A 12,333-nucleotide genomic window follows, 5' to 3' on the forward strand; every position below is an offset into this window, starting at 1 on the left:
ATCTTTAAAATGGCACTTACTGGTTATGGTTTGGTCTGTTGGGACTAAGAGAACAGCTTAGACCAAGGGCCAGCAGGGCATCCAGGCACGACTTGGTGGTACCCATGACCACAGCCATATATCTGGTCTCTGACCTGGCTGTTAGAAGGGCAAGCAGGATAGAGATGAGCAGTGTTTACATGTGTCCTGAGCCTGCCACCAGATAATAACTGTCCTTTGTTTGCCTTAAATGTAGAGGTTTATGGACATTGTTCGCTTGCAGGAGGTAAACCGTGGAACTGCCCGCCATTGACATTGCCAGCTGGGTGTTCTCTCTCCTCTGTCCTTTGTCCCACTGTAATTAAACTAGTAGTTTTTAATTGTGTATAGGATAGGTGTGGTATGCAACAGAGAAATGCCCAGATTGTTGTGTATGTTGGCAAGGTGGAGACACGGCAATGTATAGAGTCAGAAGAAAAGGGATTCTAGAAAAAAGGGGGGAGGGGCTGGAGAGATGGCTCAGTGGTTAAGAGCACTGACTGCTCTTCCAGAGGTCCTGAGTTCAGTTCCTAGCAACCATTATGGTGGCTCACAACCATCTGTAATGGGGATCCGATGCCCTCTTCTGGTGTGTCTGAAGATAGCGACAGTGTACCCACATACATGAAATAAATAAATCTTAAAAAAAAAAAAAAAGAAAAGAAAAGGGATCCTAGAAGAGCAGCCACTGTGGGAGAGGAAGGCTTTAAAAGACCCTGAATGACCACATAATTGAGTTTGGAAAGGCAGCGAGGGTGGGGGATGGAGCTGGTGGTGGAGTGCTCACTAAGTCTGCCTTAGTTCTGCAGAACATGGATGGCTATCCCAGCCTCTGCTCTTACATGTCAGGAGCTGCACATCCCAACCTTAGTCCTCCGGTCTACCTTCTTTAACAGCCTCTTCTCTGTGCCTGTTGTTGGTTTATCTTTTCACAGTTCCTTCCTCTCATTTCCCCACTGGGTTGTCCTCCCTCTTTAATGCTGGTGTGCGGATTTAGCCTGTGAGCAGCTGACCTACTGTGTGGAGGCACTGTGTGGATGTGCTCATAGGCCCTTAGGGAGGAAAGGTTGCCAGTGGGAGTCCTGCATGGGCCCAGATCAGGGGAGTAGAACTCACAGGAGCTCTGTGAGACACCCCAGCAGGACTACTGGCAAGTCAGTGCTCTGAGCCTGGACTGGACCAGGAAAAGCACCTTGCCCCGTTTCTCCTTCTGCCAGAGTGTTTAGTTTGGCTGTGGAGTGATGTTAATTCCAGCCGTGCTGGCAAAAGGCATCCATCCAAGCCTAGCTGGGAAAGGCAGTGTGAAGAAGCCAGCCATTAAACATGCTCGGGTGAACTTTGCTCCAGTTTTCATTTGATATGACACTAAACTATTCACACACCCGCTTCCTGGTTGGCCGCCACCTTCACAGTTCAGTCAGGTGGTGACTGCCTGCTCCACCCACCCTGGCTCTGCCCCTCCTAACCTCAGAAGGGTGAGGCTTGGTCTGACTTCCACTCTGCTGGGCCCCAGGAAGCACCCAGGAACAGGGTAGAAAGAAGCTGCTGTCTCTAAAGCCCCTGCCCCTACTGGTCACCTGTCCCTTCTGCCCCTACACAGCGCCGCACTATGTCCTCATCTCACCAAAGCAGGATTGTGACTTGGAGTCCAGTGAGCTGGTTTCACCTCTGGTCACAGACGTCAGTGCGTTCCAGGCAGTGTGCAAACTGGCTTCAGGTCCCTGTTCTGACCCCGAGGCTGTGCCTACAGCAGGTTCGGTGACCTCTCAGAACTCAAGCTGGCACATTCAAAAGCAGCAGAGTTAGTTGTAGAGGCTGGGCATGGTCTTATAGGACTGTAATCCAGTTCTTGGGAGACAGAAGCAGGTGGTCTCTGTGAGTTCAAGGCCATCCCAATCTGCATGGTGAATTCCAGGACTGCCAGAGCTATATACTAGAGAGACCGTGTCTCAAAAAACCATCAGCTGGGAGTGTTGGTGCATGCCTCTAATCTCAGCACTCAGGATAGAGGCAGAGGTAGGCAGCTCTCTGTGAATTGAGGTCAGCCTGGTCTACAAAGTGAGTCCAGGATGGTCAGGGTTCTGACTGTAGGTATTGGAGGTGTGGTGGTGCGTGCCTATAATCCCAGCAATGAGAGATGGAAGCAAGAGACCTCACGTCTTTAACTGTTGGAAAACTTACAAGTTTTCCAAAGTTCTCCTCTTTGGTTTTGATTTTGAAACGGGCTCACGTTGATGTAGACCAGACCTGCCTTGAACTGGCAGCGTCTTCTCTCTCTGCCTCTTTCGTGTTGGATCACAGGCAGGCCCTGCCTCCCCTGACACAAATTCTCCAGGGTTCCAAGCTCCACGTAGAGTTAATGTGTGGTGGTACCGGTAACGGAGGTAGTAGGCTCACTTTCTTGCTTCCAAATACTCAACTCCTAACAATCTTAGTCTATCAAAATCCTCTGGCTCCCCATCTCCTTACTGTAAAGGTTATTTCCAAAGAAAAAATCTACTCACAATTCAAGGTTTAATGCATTTGATGGTGATGTTCACAGCTTCATAATTGTGAAGAACCTTTGCTGCATTCCTACTGTGTGTGACTTAGAGAAGGAACTTCATGGCTCTTAGTGCCAAATGGGATGGTGAGGCCACAGATTATCTTGCTGGAGACACGCAGCTCCCATGGTTGCTATTGTCATCTGGGCACACAGGGCAGCATAGTGAAGGTCAATATAAGTGTATCTTTTTTAAAGATTTATTTATTTATTTTATGTCTATGTGTACGATGTAGCTGTGCAGATGGTTGTGAGCTATCATGTGGTTGCTGGGAATTGAACTCAGGACCTCTGCTAACTCCAGCCCAAAGATTTATTTATTATTATATTTATGTACACTATAGCTGTCTTTAGATACACCAGAAAAGGGTGTCAGGTCAAATTAAAGGTGGTCATGAGCCACCATGCGGTTGCTGGGATTTGAACTCAGGACCTTCGGAAGAGCAGTCAGTGCTCTTAACCGCTGAGCCATCTCTCCAGCTGTCGATACAAGTGTATCTTGATTTAATGGGGGAAGTGCTCCTAATGGCATAGCCCGCGGGACCTGATGAGGACCACACTTTGAGAGTAGAGTCCTGGTTGACGTCTCAGGGCAGGTTCATGGGAATGGTGCCCTCGATTCCTGGGTTCTTTACGGCTTATCATTGTCCTTGCTACTTGTAAGTTTGTTTTCCTAGCAACAAAATCCAAGACTCACCTCTTCTTGTGTAGAATCTCTAAAATGTCCCCATTGTGTGCTGGCAGAGTTGGTGAACAGTGAACTGTTCAAAAATGGATTTTCTTTTTAAGACAGGGTCTAGTGAGACCCTAGTGGGTATAACCCATTCTGGCTTAAACCCGGTCTTCCTGCCTCACCTTCTAAGAGCTGGGATTACAGAAGGGCAGCCAGACCTGAGACAGTTTGATTGTCTTCCACATCTAAGGGACTTTCTTTTTCCTTCTGGAAGCACATGAACCTCTTGGTGTTTTGTTTTAGGGGTTTTGGTGTTGGTTTTTTGGGGGGATGTTTTTATCTCCAGACCCCAGAGCCAAGTCAGTTCTCCTAGGGACAAAGTTCTTTGAATATTTCCTATCTTTTCTCACTTAAAAAAAGTATTTTTGAAGCCGGGCAGTGGTGGCGCACGCCTTTAATCCCAGCACTTAGGAGGCAGAAGCAGGCAGATTTCTGAGTTCGAAGCCAGCCTGGTCTACAGAGTGAGTTCCAGGACAGCCAGGGCTACACAGAGAAACCCTGTCTCGAAAAAACAAAAACAAACAAACAGGAAAAAAAGTATTTTTGAATTATAATCCATAGTATTTTTTTAACCTAGCTCATTGCTTTGTGTTCTGTCTTTTGGGACATCTATATTAGGAAATTATACTTAAATCTGTTATATGCAGATGGCTTCAGAGTCCAGAAGAGGGCATCTGGTCCCCAGAAGCAGGAGTTAGGAGCCATCCATTGTGGGTACCGGGAACTAAACTATAGTCCTGGGAGAGCAGGAAGTGTAACCACTAAACCATCCTTCCCTCAGCCCTGGTTTAGTTTGTTCCTTTTATTTACTATCTGAAAATTTTCAGTTTTTTTCCCCTAAGCTCTGTACCCTCCAATGTTGAGTTTTGCTGGTTTTCATGCTCTTTCTGTTTAGTGGGCAGGTCTTCAGTGTCTACTGACTGCTGAGATGTTACTCTGCTCGTTTTGTTTATCCCTGTATCTTTTACCATGGTTCACTGTAGTATAAACCAAGAGTTTGCTTGTATAGGGAGGAGAGAGGGGATCTGGAATGTAGAAGATGCTCTTGGAGGTGTTACACCGACTAAGGGCTGCCAAGTAAAATAAATACCACATAGAGGCTGGTTCCCCCTGGTCATGGGTAGCTGAGGTTTTTCACCTGAATACACCTACTGCAGCTCACACCCTGCCCTTGGTGTGACCGCTGAGGCAGGGCCAGTTTTGCATCTGTAGCAAAGCAAGGACAAACTGCTCCTGACCCCACAAGACCGGCTTTCAGCTCAGGCGTTGTCGCCCCCTCGTATATCTGGGACCATTGGCATGAGCATGTGTATGGCCCCAGCAGAAGGGAGCCATGAGTGTTCAGGTGTTTGTCCCTCTTCACGGCAGATCGCATTCACCTCCTCCATGGGAAGATGTCCATTTCTGGGATCAGTGCAGATAGACAAAGGTTTTTAAACCCTAATAGAAAGATATATCTGGTGAGGTATTTTCTCATCTTGAATCATGGTATATTGCCAGTATGGGATCATTTGACAGCTATTTTTATACATCGCTGGCTTCTCCTGAGGTCTTTGTGTGCCTCTGTATAGTGGAGTGTCCCTGAGAGGAGACTGGAGGGGGTTCTTCAGCAGGCAGTCCCAAACTAAAACAGCTCCACGGGGCCCATCACAGCAGAAAGACCACATAGAATCAGCCGCTCTTCAGGGAACTCAGATGATTCCATTAGAACCAGGGCTCGGTCTCTGTGTTGATGGGAACTTCTTTCTTGCAGATCTCGCAAAGGCCTTGGTTCTGACAGAAATCGGGCCCAAACGTGACCCCGATACTCTGAAAGTATTCCTGAGCAACATGGAGCGGCTGCTGCACGCCAAGGCTCATGGGTACAGGTCCTCAGTCCCGTAGCCAGTGGGTTGAAAACCAAATGTGCTCTTGGCTAAACACTCCCAAGGGATGTGAAGAGGAGGCACCGAGAGGTAGGACAGGAGGCTGCTGACCCCAGGCTGAGGCACGCCATGTGCCATCATCCACGGAACACTCTGGCTGCCAGGTGTCAGGAAACGGATGGGTCCTGTGTCCTAGTCTGTATTTGAAAGCCAAGTAATGAAGCCTAGGTCCCTCAATCAGTGATTCTTAGGGGTCTTTAGAATTGCTCAGCGGCCTTGCTTTGGACCACGGGCGTCTGTCTTAGCTACTTTTTCTATTGCTATGGTCAGATATCATGACCAAGGCAACAAGAAGAAAGAATTTACTTGGAGCTTGCAGTTTCAGAGGGTTAGAGTCCATGACCGTTAGTCATGGTGGGAAACGTGGCAGCAGATAGGCATGGTGCTGAGCTTTTGAAACCCCACAGCCCACCCCTGGTGACACACTCCCTCCAGCAAGGCCACAACCTCCCAATCTTTTCTAAAAGTCCCATCAGCTGGGGACCACATACTGAAATGGATGCGCCTGTGGGGGGCCGTCCTCACTCAAACCACAGGGTCCAACCATTTGATGTTGGGGTTAGGTGGTGGTCCCATTTATAAATAAGTTGGGTCACATTCATACCTAGCCTAGGACATACCTACTGGCCATAGGTTGAACATGTTGGTTAGTTACTTCTCCTATGTGCTTAAGTCAAAATTACTTCACCCTCCTCTCCCCCTCATCTATGTGGAAACCCCTTGAAGCCCTGCACATAGCTCAGTAGAATAAGAACGTCAGGCCTCTGGCTGCACTGGCCACAATTCACGTTTAGGAGCCCAGTCTTAGTACAGCATGCTAATGTCATCCTGGAAAAGTCATCCGCCTGGGCCACTCACTCCGAGCCTGCCCCTGCACCCCCGAGCTGCTGACAGAATCCTGTAACTTCATTTCTGAGAGCTGAGTGGGCCTAGCAAGGGGTGAGGGGTAAGGGTCAAGCTTGCCATATCAGGTGTCCCCTCACTGACCCATATCTGTCCTTCCCTCCCCTCCAGGGTCCGGGTGATTGGCAGCTCCACCCTGGCCCTCTGCTACCTGGCCTCGGGTGCCGCTGATGCCTATTACCAGTTTGGCCTCCACTGCTGGGACCTGGCAGCTGCCACAGTCATCATTAGAGAAGCAGGCGGCATTGTGATTGACACCTCAGGTAAGCTCCGTGGCCTTGGGCCACCCCTCCCCTCGCTGTGCCCAGCCGCAGACACTAAAGCAGGTGATACTGGATGTCAGAGCCACAGTGGATTCCTCCACTTTCTCTGAATTCTGCAGATAAGACCACACCAGGGTGCATGAGCAGTGGCCATCCATGGTGGGCCTTGGTCCTGCCTTTTCTCACATAGACGTTAGGGTCCCTTGGCTAATTACAGAAGCAGCAGCATTCTACACTTTCTACCAGGGACAGTTTCCCACGGCTTCTGCAACAATCCCATGGGTTAGATGGAGCGGACACTTCCCCAGATCGCAGCCCAGAGCCGGGACAGCCCTGTACCAGCAGGAATTGTCCTCTTCTGCCTTTGTCCCACCGAGTCCCAGCCACTTGTCCTCCTTTATAGAGCATACCTGAACCCCATTTGCATCTGTTCTACTTAGTACCTGAAACTCCTCCTATGGTTAGACTCATTTTTCCTTCTTGATTTTAGAGTTTGTTAGTGAAAATGCTGTGTCCCACTTTTTTTCTTTTAAGATTTTATTTATTTTATACATATATGTGCTCAATTTGTATATAGATGCTTGCACGTCAGAAGATTCCATTATAGATGGCTGTGAGCCACCATGTGGTTGCTGAGAAATGACCTCGGGACCTTGAGAAGAACAGACAGTGCTCTTAACCACTGAGCCATCTCTCCAGCCTCTGCTGTGTCCCACTTTTAACTACTGCATGTAGGAAGTGGATCTCCCGTAGTCTGGCTTCTACCTCTGTCCTATTTCTCTTTTGCGAGACCTGGCTCTCCTTGCAATGTACAAAAGTGAAATCGTGCTGGCCTTTGGCAGTGAGCTGTTTAGGAAGCTCTCACACTACAGTGCACCTTGAGGCCTGAGTCTGCATTTTTATCATGCACCCAGGAAGGTGCATAGAACATTTAGGAACACAGGCGTGGCCTTCCCAGACTTACTGAGTCAGAGGAGCACATCATCTCTCTCTGCCTGCTGTGTGGCAAAATACAGGATATTCCACTCCCATCCTGTTCTCTCCCAGTTTTACATTTCACAGAACCATCGTAGCTCCAAGATGAGGCTGCTTCGGTGCTCAGTACTGTGCAGCCCTGGCTACATTCCTACTAGTGCAGGGCAGGTATCAAGAGTTACCATGCCTCCCACACAGCCAGCTTCATTCCCTGGCTGCTTGTAGGGACACCACCTTCGCCCGTGGGCTCTTTTCGCTTGCACGCATCTGTGAAGTTGCTGTACAAAACTGACATTCAGGCTCACATAACCCGGATGCCCGTCCTCCTCTCCGTCCACAGGTGGACCTCTTGACCTCATGTCGTGCAGAGTCGTGGCTGCTGGCACCAGAGAGATGGCAGCGCTCATAGCTCAGGCCCTACAAACTATTAACTACGGCCGGGACGACGAGAAGTGAGCCACACACAGCTCGAAGGCTGAGACGCAGCAGCAACCTGGGAAAGAGCTGTCCCAGTGGCTTGAGCTCCGGGACAGTCTACCGTAGCTCTCCCCGGGCCTCGGTGCTTAGCTGATTCTCTCTAATCTTGTGTAGCCCCTTTCCAGGTCGGTACGTGTTCTTCCATCAGAGCCAAACCCAAATCTTGTGAGATGTGTGTTAGTCATCTATCCAGATTGTTTTCCCAGAATGTAAATCTCAGGTGATAAAGCTTTAGAACGTGCTCTCAGGCCCTCCCCTGCCCGTGGTAATCCAGAAGGCAATAAATCAGAATTATAGTGTTCTGTTTTGGGTCTTCCTCCAGCCTCTGGCTCCGGCAAGGCTGCTATTACCCGGCAGGTCGCCTTTGCTCAGCTTGGATGTCTGGCACCCGCCCGTGGTAACAGTGAAAACTTTCCCTAAATATCACTCTCCTGATCTACAGGCTCTATTTAACTACACATAAATAATCTTTAGCCATTTTTTTTATACTGCCTTCAGTTGACCTTCAGGGAGTACATGTACTGTATAAATTAAAATGCTGTATACAGAACCTTTATCGAAGCCCACGTGTACTGAAAGAGGGAAAAATGAGAAACTGAAAAACAGTGCTAAACTATTTTGTGACAAACATTTTTGTAAACATAAAATCTTTTAGGAGTTGCAACTTTTTAAACAGTGGAGTTTTTTTTTGTGGGGGGTTTGGGGGGCATGCTGGGGTAGAACTCAGGCCCTTATGCAGAGGAGACAGACTTTGTACCACTGAGCCATGTCCCAGCACTAGGGACCAGAATTCTGGTTCCAAGTTGAGCTGGGGCCTCGACTGTTGAGCCAGGTGACTGACTGTAGACAAGGCCCTGGGTAGTCCTGAAATATCTGTACTAACAAGGCCTTGTGGCCTTTTGCATCTTGTGAACCTGGTCAGTTCTACACCTGGCACACTGCGGGTGCTGTCGCACCTGGTGCACCACGGGTGCTGTCGGGGGAAACAGACAGCACTTCCCTTCTGTGCCAGGAAATACCTTTTTCTTAATGAGAAGTTTGCAGGTTTCCCTTGTTTTAACTAAAACATGAGCTCTGTGCTTTGTCAAGTACCTTTTCTCTTTGAGGAGATTGTCTATCACCTGTGGCCACACTGGCAAAAAGCAAAGTTCTCCATCCATTGTTTTCATGGGATCAATTGTCTTGGTCTTTTCAAGCTACTGAATACTTCCAAAAGCAACTTTTTCAAGACAGGGTTTCTCTGTATAGCCCTAGCTGTCCTGGAACTCACTCTGTAGACCAGGCTGGCCTCGAACTCAGAAATCCACCTGCCTCTGCCTCCCAAGTGCTGGGATTAAAGATGTCCACCACCACTGCCCAGCTGGAAGCTGTTTTATTTATCTGTGTAATTGTTTATACATATTCAGTGTGGTAGCACTTTTCCACAGGCAAGTTGTTTTGTTTCTTTGAGAAGGGATTTCATGAATCCCAGGCTGGCCTGGAACTTTCTATGTAGCCAAGAATGGCCTTGAACTCCTGATCCTCCAGCCCCACCTCCCCACTGCTGGGATTACAGACCTGTGCTACCATGCCTGGCAACACGATGTTTTCCGATTTACCCCAGTAGGCCTACATTTGAACCCTTTTCTTTTTTCTCAGCATATACTCAAAGCAGCACCTAGGGGCAGATACACAAGAAATTCCTCAGGCTCTTCAACATGCATTTTAAGATATAGCGATGCATTTTAAAATATAGCGCTTAATGAAACTTATGAAAATCTCCTGGATTATTATTTTCAAATAAATAACTCCCCAGGAGCAAGCTGTCCTTAGGTCCTCGGAGCACTTAAACAGGTTGTGTGTGCACTACTCTAAGAGAAAGAGAAAGCTCTGGGGAACAGGAAATCCCCAAGGTTGGGCCAGGCGGAGACCCTTGCTTGTCTGCCGGCTCACTCATTTTGTGGAGGACTTGCAGGGAACGTAGCTGGCCCGTTGTTTCTGTGCTGCTCCAGGTCACGCACCCACCCTCCCACCCAGGACATTTTCACTTCTGTTCCAAACAGCATCCATCTTGTCAGGTGGTCAGTGAGTCCATCCCTTCAGAATTCTGATCAGCTCCCACACACTTTCCCATAACTCCCCTCTCTATCTCAACAGCTTTGCCAGTAGCAGCCTATAGAGCAGTGGTTCTCAACCTGTGGGTCACAGCTCCTTTGGGGATTGAACAACCCCTTGAGAGGAGTTACCTGAGACCATCAGAAAACACATTTATATTGTGATTTGGGACAGTAGCCACGTTACAGTTATAAAATGGCAACAAAAAATCTTATGGTCAACATGAGGAACTGTATTAAAGGGTCACAGCACTGGGAAGGTTGAGGCCTCTGCCCCTCAAGGAAAGACCTGCCTTTATCGATTAACCAAATGGTTAACTTTAACGCGCTGCCATCACAGCAGGGGGTTAGTCAGGTGTGGTTTTGTGCTCTGGCTCATGTCCTCAGGAAAGCCACTGGCCTCTTGCTTCTGGCCTGCATTGATATCAGAACTCTTAGAGCAGAGGGACATCACTGGGCATTATGGGAAAGCCAGCAAGCGCAGAGCGTCGGGTGGATTTGCCGTTTGCCCTGTGTTTAGTGAATTCATCTCCAACGCTCTCCAAACAGCTGCAGTGCGGCAGTTGTCCTGCACAAATTCTTCCCTGGAGCGCTGTTACCACTGGGGTGTGTGCTGTGTCAGAAGGACCGGCTTCTGCTCCTGTGAGGCTGAGGGGAAGCGGCTGGGTCGACCGGTGGGAAAGAACGGTGGCATCGGTCGGTCACATTTTATCAAAGTAATAATAGCCTGTTGCTGTCTTGTCTGTTCTTTTAAAAGCAATCCGGTATATAAAAATGTAAGCGTTATATATTTATGAGGTACATGTACTATTTCAATGTGCATTATGTAATGTTTAAGTCAGTAAAACCTACCCAGTGATTTGCCATTTCTTTTATGAGAAAACATTCAAGTGATTTGTTCTAGCATTTTAAAGTATATGATACTAATCATCATAGACAGGCACTTTACTGTGCACAATTAATTACTAATATTTGCTATTATTATTATTATTATTATTATTATTATTATCTAAAAGTTTAAAGATTGTAACATCTCCCATGGCTCAATAGGGTGCCTCACCTATTAGAGGAAACCAGGAATGTCTTGTCCGGCTGCCCACAGCTAGACTGATTGAAAAACCATTTACAGTCTGCGCTCAGGGGTCTTCGTATATCTCAGAATAGTCTGCCTGTGCCTCTCCTCGGCAGGAAACAGCGTTCATCTCTGTTTTTCCTATGGAGGCGAAGTGTAATGAGAGCAAATGTTGAAGAGCGTAAGCAGGGCCTGGGGAGGTGGCTCGGTTGGTAAGTTTCTGCCTGCAGGCATGAGGACCTGCTTTGAGATGCCATACTGGAGAAGAGCAGCAGGAGGATCTCTGGGGCTCACTGACAAGCTACGCTAGCCACCTGTGACCTTCCGGGTCAGGGAGAGACTGTGTCAGAAACTAAGTGAAGGGTGACTGAGCGAGACTCCCACTGTCATCCTCTGGCTTCCATGTACACACACACACACACACACAGTGCACAATCAAAAGATCCTTCAAAGCCTTCAATGGGATCGGCAGGGCTGTGCATAAGGATACAGTTTACCCACTGGAATCTATCGGCAGATTAAACTTCTCCTGTGTGTGCATCAATACAGACTTTCAGGAAGGGCTGGCACTGTGGGAACCACCCCCAAAATCAGGGCTTCTTGCCCTGGCTGCTTCACACTTTTCTCTCCCAGGCTTCCCACTTCAGCACCACAAATCAGGATAGTTCTTTTTTGGTTTTTTTTTTTTTTTTTTTTTTTGTTTTTCGAGACAGGGTTTCTCTGTGTAGCCCTGGCTGTCCTGGAACTCACTCTGTAGACCAGGCTGGCCTCGAACTCAGAAATCCTCCTGCCTCTGCCTCCCAAGTGCTGGGATTAAAGGCGTGCGCCACCACCGCCCAGCAGGATCAGGATAGTTCTATGCCTGCTCCCCAGTTAGTGAAACTGTTCGGGAGGGGTTAGAAGGTGTGTCACTGAGGGGGTGGGCTTTGGGGTTTTGAAAGCCCATGCCATTCCCTGTTAACTCTGTTTCATGGATCAAGATGTGAGCTCTCAGTTACTCCTCCAGCGCCAGGCCTGCTGCCGTGCTTGCTCCCCCGTGATGGCCATGGAGTTTAGACTGTAAGCCCCAAATAAACTCTTCTACAAGATGCCTTGGTCCCCTTGTCTCATCACAGCAGCGAAAAAGTAACTGGAGACAGTGGAGAAACAGAATCACTTGGAAAAGCTGCCTGTTGAGGCTACAATGTAGCCATCATGGGGAGAGACTGGGCCATGGCGTGTCCAGCTGTTTACCTGGGCTAACACTTGATACCATTCAACCTATGCATGCCAGCAGCTGCCCCGACAGATGGGAAACAGAATCAGGGAGGTGGCCTGATAGCAGGGGGGGGG

At 48.4% G+C, this 12,333-nt stretch overlaps 1 protein-coding gene across 1 annotated transcript in view; it reads left to right on the forward strand.

Annotated features, from left to right (window-relative positions):
- Impa2 (inositol monophosphatase 2) overlaps positions 1-10,786 on the forward strand; it is a 33,960-nt gene extending 23,174 nt beyond the window's left edge. Inside the window, exons 6-8 of the mRNA XM_031365928.1 lie at positions 5,047-5,155; positions 6,233-6,384; positions 7,700-10,786. Coding sequence (XP_031221788.1) covers positions 5,047-5,155; positions 6,233-6,384; positions 7,700-7,815 — 377 coding nt within the window. The 3' untranslated portion in view covers positions 7,816-10,786. The remainder of the gene's footprint in view (positions 1-5,046; positions 5,156-6,232; positions 6,385-7,699) is intronic.
- Positions 10,787-12,333: the final 1,547 nt, after the last annotated feature.

The sequence above is a fragment of the Mastomys coucha genome, unplaced genomic scaffold (assembly GCF_008632895.1).
Source record: "Mastomys coucha isolate ucsf_1 unplaced genomic scaffold, UCSF_Mcou_1 pScaffold13, whole genome shotgun sequence".
NCBI lineage: Eukaryota > Metazoa > Chordata > Mammalia > Rodentia > Muridae > Mastomys > Mastomys coucha.